Raw genomic sequence first — 6710 nt, forward strand, 5'->3', positions numbered from 1 at the left:
TGGATCAAATTTCCTGCTGCAGAGTTCTGAGCTTCAACCTTCAGGTTAATCATTGTTTTCTATAATCGGTGTCGGAGAACATCAGAGGGAACTACCACTTATATAGTGCGACCTGTATCTTCAGGTTCTCCATCCAACAGATTTTTAAATCCGTTAAACTTGTCTCGACTGACCAACGAGCTGAAGATGAACCCCAGCAGCGGAGCCCGCAGCGGGAAGACTTTCCTTTTCACATCCGAGTCTGTTGGAGAGGGACACTCTGGTAGGCTACTGCACGTGTCTGTACTGTAACTGTGTGTCTGTACAGTATACATGTGTCTGTGTGACTGTTGGGGACATGTCTGGACATGCAGAGACTCACTGTACTTCTGTTAACGCTATATTATATTAAAACTATACAGTGCATCCACAGCTGTACTTTATATATCAAAATATGAGAACTGTAATCAGTCAGTCAGAGTTGATCATTGAGTTAGAAAATGCCAAAATTATTGGTTTGTAATGCAGTTTTTTTTAATTAATTGAGAAAAATTTGAAATTACTAATCAAATAAACTGCAGCCCTAAAAATGTGTCATTGCATGTGCACATTTTATAAGTAGGAGTATGCAGATCCTTTACATAGAAGTACTTGCTACAAGTACACGCCCTGCATTTAAAATGCTACTTAAGTAAAAGTACAGATTTAGGAAAATGTATGGTAAGTATTCAAAGTAAAAGTTTGCTCCTGAAAGTCAGTTAATTTGTGGATTCAAACTATTCTTGAAGGTCAGAACATGACAGACACTTTCAACAAATCTGAGGTAGAAAAACTAATATAATGATAAAATCTAACCTAACTAATCTAAAACCTAGCTTGCACAATGTATACCTCTATTCCTGCAATGTGACTGGTAGTTTGTGTTTCATTTCTGTGCATACTATCTCAGGATGTAAATTAATTTATATCAAACATTTATCAACAATAATTATTCCTATCATTTTATTGCCTAACCCAGTGTACACTGTATTTAATGTAAGCACCCAGAGCAAAGATTAGATTTATTAATATGCACAGAAATTATTCTGTCACTTTTCAAAGTCCTTTTTTTTCCTTTGTGTTCACAGATAAAATGTGTGATCAGATCAGTGATGCTGTACTTGATGCATACCTGAGTCAAGACCCTGACTCTAAGGTGGCCTGCGGTAAGCTTTATATATCATACTGATGTTATTATATTACTCTAATTAGTCAGGTTCCCATCTAATTTTTTTTTAAAAATATGTTTTTACCAAATTCCAGAAAATATGGTAAGAAAATGCAAATGAATGCATGTTTCCATCCAGTCCTGTTGATGGCAGTATTCAGAGTTGGCTCACTGAAATACACAGTTGGTGGTTCAGATTTTTCACTCAGGTTGCCCTATGGTTCAGCACAAATCTGAACTATGATAATAACAGTATAGCCATTACATACAACTTTGAATCTAGTGTCAAAGGTATTTTGATAACTAATAATTAAACAGCTAAATGTCTTAGACTGGATCATTGTTTGCCCTATAGATCAAAGTTCAGACCAGCTTTATGTCACTGGCTGTGTAATGGATCATTAAACAGTTTTAACTCCCTCTGAAACATCTTAATTAGTGATATATCTAGACTCTCTAAGTTTTCCAGTACATAAAAAAACATAATGCAATATAAAACAAGGTATTACAGTAGGCCAGTGAAGAGTTAACAAAACAAAATGAACAAACAAAATAAATTTGGGCACATAGAGTAGCTAATCCATGTATAGTACAAGTAAAACACCACATAAATAAACAGAAATGTGGTAGCATATTTTCTCCTGTGACTTTTTTTAAAAATGTATTGTCTATGAAGCTGCTTTAGAAGATATAGAAGAATTTACTTTTTTAAAAATATATAGAAAATCCAAGGAAAACACAAATTACATAATCAGAATCAGAATCAGAAATACTTTATCCCTTGTGGGAAATTGAGTTGCAGTGCTCTAATTCACATATACAATAAAAATAGATGAGATAAAATAACATAATAACAATAATAATAATAATAATAATATTAAAATAACTCCTATGCTAAACTATATAATTTTCCCATTAAACAAACAGTGACCAACTATGTAATGATCCAGTACAGCAGTTTGTTTCACATGACACATAAATACTGAGTGCCTGAGTCATTTTCTTGACTGGTAAAACTATTATGTCTTGTTACAGAATGTGTGGCAAAGACAGGGATGATTTTACTGGTTGGAGAAGTGACATCTAAGGCCATAGTGGATCTCCAGTCAGTGGTCCGAAATACTGTGAAGAAGATTGGCTATGATAGCTCTTCGAAAGGTACAGTATGGCTGACTTTAATACTCCGTAACTTCCTATAGAATCTGTCTGAGAGGTTGAGTGAATGAGTTAGAGGCTGTTACTGACTGTGTCCTGTGTTCTGCAGGTTTTGACTATAAGACCTGCAATGTGCTGGTGGCTCTGGAGCCACAGTGTGTGGAGATATCAGACTGTGTGTTTGAAGGCAGGGATCAGGAGGACATCGGTGCAGGGGATCAGGTTCAGTATTTTACCTTAAATCCTCACCTTTATCCAAACTGCCATTTTTCACCATATGGATTTAGAATTGTTTTGTTTCATGCAATAAGTGTGGTTTTAAACAGTCACTGTTATAAAGGACATTTGCAATGCAATCAAAATCAAAATCCCTTTAAAATGTTTCAACTTTTATTACATGTAGAAAATGAAAACATTTTTAACTTTACAAATGATCATTTGGGGAACATTATTTTCTGAATTTTTTTTTTTTTTTTACAAGATAACATTTAAGATTTTCAAAAGCACAACATTTTTCTAATTTTTTAAAAACACAGTTGTGTTTGCCTCAATTTAAAGATCGAATTTAAAAGAAACTTCTTACATGACTAGACCTGATCATTATACTGGGTTTCTTGGTTGGGCTGCTTGTCTCCTCAGGGTTTGATGTTTGGCTACGCCACAGATGAGACTGAGGAGTGTATGCCTTTAACCATCCTCCTGGCCCACAAACTCAACTACAGGATGAAGGAGCTGTCACGTAATGGGGAGTGTCCTTGGATACTACCAGACTCCAAGTCACAGGTAAACCAAAATCTAACCAGATAACCTTTGAGTCCAGGTGAACATTCGTGCCAAACATGAAGGCATTCTCTCAAAGCATTCCTTAGATGTTGCATTCATGAGGCCAAAGTGACTTTGACCTTTGACCTTTGACCACCAAATTCTAATGAGTTCACCTTTCAGCCCAAGTGAACATCTGTGCCAAATGTAATGAAATTCTCTCTGGGCACTTCTGATATATTGCATTCACAAGAACATGAGGTCACTGTGACCTTAACCTTTGACCTTTGTGAGCGTTTGTACCAAAATTTGAAGATATTACCTCAAGGCATTATTGAGATATTGTGTTCACAAGAATCCGGTCCAGGCAGTTTGCAGTTGCGGAGGCGTGAAAAACAGGGGCAATGTTTAATGCCAACCGAAAAGCACACTGATGGACGAGGGGTTACAGACGCCAACTTTGAACCTCTTGCTTCTCATTTTCTGTCTATAAATGCCCAAAAACCTGACCTGATATATAGCGACCTTTGGGCCAGTTTTTTTTTTTTCTCAAATCTGCTGCAGATAACAATTCAAATAAAAAAAAAAACCTTTTCCAAGGCAACAATAACAACAATATTCTCATTTAACTGTAAAGGAAACAGTTCACTGTGTGTTGAGTTTGGATAACACATCAGTTATATTTGTGACACCTGCTCTCAGATGAAACAGGTCGGAGACTTTAGTTGCATTTGATCCCAATTCCTCAACTCCTGTCAGTTCTCTATTGTCAAATCGCAAATAGCAAATATTTGGAAAATTCTATCACACGTTCACTGTGCTGGTGCTGTGCTGTCTTCTGTGCAGGTCACGGTGGAGTATAAAGACAACATGGGAGCCATGGAGCCGCTGCGTGTTCACACTGTGGTCATCTCAGTCCAACACAGCCCTGACATCAGCCTGGAGGAGATCAGACACTATCTGATGGAGAAGGTGGTGAAGGTCGTCATTCCTGCCAAGTATCTGGATAATAAGACCATCTACCATCTGCTGCCAAGTGGGAAATTCCTCATGGGCGGTCCACAGGTTAGAAGCCACAGAGGGACATGTCATAGCAAAAGAGAGGGAAATGTGATTGTCTGCTGTGTGTGAGCACGCAGGAGCTTAATCTGATGTGTTGGTGTTACCAGGGTGATGCAGGACTCACAGGGCGTAAAATCATAGTGGACACCTATGGAGGATGGGGCGGGCACGGAGGAGGGGCTTTCTCTGGAAAAGACTACTCCAAAGTGGACCGGTCCGGGGCTTATGCTGCACGCTGGGTCGCCAAGTCTCTGGTCAAAGCTGGACTGTGCAGGAGAGCCCTCGTCCAGGTGAGGAACTGCACTAATTCAAGCATCCCAAAGACTCCATGTTACTGTTGTGTGAATAATACAGTAGAATATTGTATTTGAATGAACACAGACACCAGCTTTATTCATATCAAAGATGCATTCACTCTCACTGCTTTCATAGCTGGTGAACACAGTGGAGTATTTAGCAGCTTGTTACATCTCCAAAGATGTCAAGGGAGATCACTTAAAGTAACCAGGGGGGGAGAACTTGAAGACCAGGTTAAGGTAAAACAGCTAAGGATTTTTATTTACACTAAACAAAAGCCAACTTAAGATGAAGGAACGCCTGCCCGGACGTGGGTACTGGAGAGTCACACTGGCCCCGTCTGTGTCTCTCCGCAGTCCTTTCCAGCATGCACCTAATGCGGTGATTACACACCAGTGCAGAGGAGAGGCAGAGGGAAGGAGGGAGGTTCATCATGTGGACACAAATACCACTCCAAATGAAGAATAATGTTCCTCTGTATCTGCTGGATTTGTAAATACGCAACTGTTAACAAGCCTGACATTAACTTGTAAGATGATACTTCAATGTAGTGTTCACAACTTATTACCACTGTCCCGAAACTGGCCAAAAAATATTGCAGGTTTTAGAATAAAGCCACCAGTTAGAAACCAGTAAAGGGACTTTTTAGAGGTAAATTTGTATGTGCCATTCGTCCTTGATAGAGAACATCACACAAGATGACTACTAGAGAGAGAAAGCAGCTGGCAGAAGTGATAATACTGTAAACAGAAGTTAGTGCTTACAGGAAGTGACCGACTGACCAATGACCCGGGTCTTTGTCCTAAACCATCCACTAAACACAGAACATGCAGGATGTATTACAGGCAAAGAGTTACACATAACAAACTGCCAAGACAACAAACAACAAAGGATCGGCCACTACTGCTGCTACAGTAATTAGGAAGCTCATTGAACCATAATTTCTGTCATTATTTGACCAAGTCATCTTCAGATAATGTTGCTCTGAAACCTGCCTATAATGACCGAGAGCACCGACGTCATGTCTCTTTGTTTCAGATCTCCTATGCTATCAGTGTGAGCCATCCACTCTCCATCTCAGTGTTTCACTACGGCACATCGAACAGGGACGAGGACGAGCTGCTGCAGATAGTACAGAAGAACTTTGACCTGAGGCCTGGAGTCATTGTGAGGTATGTGTAGTTTTTCACAGCTGCAAAAATCACATCTGTCTCTCTCTGGAAATATAACAGTGTAATATTGACTGTGCTTCTTTTACAGAGAGCTGGGTTTGAAGCGACCAATTTACCAAGCCACTGCCTGCTACGGTCACTTTGGCAGAGCGGAGTTCCCCTGGGAAAAACCAAAGCCTCTGGTGTTTTGAGTTTGGCATGGATCACATTCTAGCTATGTCTTGATTATCAGTCATAAAACAATCAAGAGTCCAATGTGATTCACAGAATGAAAATATAACTTAATACAACTGTGTAGATTGAAAATCTTTTTTCTCTATATAATGTTTGACTTGAACTGTAAAGGCAGTAATCGGTACTTTTGTTGAAGAATGAATTTAGATTTTTGATAAAAAGGTACTGTTCTATGAGGAACTGTAGTTATTCAAAATTAATTATGCAATAAATGGGAGTTTCCTAGAAAAAAAACATGTGTTTTGTAATATGTAATAAATTTTCATTGATTAAAAGCTGCATTAAAAAAACTAAATTATACATATATATGTATATATACATATATATATATATATATATATATATATATATATATATATATATATATATATTTTTTTTTTTTTTACTAGTGGTAGAATGTAACATTTCCTCAAGTACTTTACTCCAGTTTACATTGTAGGTACTTGTACTTTATCTGAGTATTTCTCTTTGAGGATACTTTATGCCACCACTCCACAACAGTTCAGAGACAAATACTGTACTTTTTATTCCATAATATTTTGACAGCTGTAGTTACTTAAGATTGGGATTCTACACACAACACATATGACAAACTTATATAACAATGTATTATATTGTTATAGAATTAACAGCCAAACAATATAAAATAAGCTTCATCTTGGCGAACTACAACATTAAAATACTGTCACATCAATTCATCAGCAAAATAGTCTAATACAGTGTGTGATCAGCAGTGGAGTGAAGTATTCAGATCCTTTATTTGAATAAAATCACAAATGCAACAATCTACACAAGTAAAAGTCCTGCATTCAAACTAATAAATAAATAACAGGTATTTTTCA

The 6710-nt window shown here is 37.6% G+C and overlaps 1 protein-coding gene across 1 annotated transcript; it reads left to right on the forward strand.

Moving 5' to 3' along the window:
• The first annotated feature begins 117 nt into the window (after positions 1 to 117).
• LOC108891275 (S-adenosylmethionine synthase-like) lies at positions 118 to 6102 on the forward strand. The gene is made up of 9 exons (XM_018688383.2): positions 118 to 262; positions 1107 to 1184; positions 2222 to 2344; positions 2451 to 2563; positions 2981 to 3124; positions 3950 to 4168; positions 4273 to 4455; positions 5501 to 5634; positions 5723 to 6102. Exons 1-9 carry the CDS (start codon positions 187 to 189, stop codon positions 5823 to 5825), a joined length of 1173 nt encoding a protein of 390 aa, XP_018543899.1. The 5' UTR covers positions 118 to 186; the 3' UTR covers positions 5826 to 6102.
• Positions 6103 to 6710: the final 608 nt, after the last annotated feature.

Source organism: Lates calcarifer, unplaced genomic scaffold, assembly GCF_001640805.2.
Source record: "Lates calcarifer isolate ASB-BC8 unplaced genomic scaffold, TLL_Latcal_v3 _unitig_190_quiver_915, whole genome shotgun sequence".
Lineage (NCBI taxonomy): Eukaryota > Metazoa > Chordata > Actinopteri > Centropomidae > Lates > Lates calcarifer.

Excerpts from the sequence above, each read along its gene's own strand:
- LOC108891275 (XM_018688383.2), top strand. The coding sequence starts at position 187 with ATGAACCCCAGCAGCGGAGCCCGCAGCGGGAAGACTTTCCTTTTCACA. Across the intron at positions 263-1,106 it reads TGTTGGAGAGGGACACTCTG|ATAAAATGTGTGATCAGATC; the intron begins GTAGGCTACTGC and ends TTGTGTTCACAG. Across the intron at positions 2,345-2,450 it reads CTATGATAGCTCTTCGAAAG|GTTTTGACTATAAGACCTGC; the intron begins GTACAGTATGGC and ends TGTGTTCTGCAG.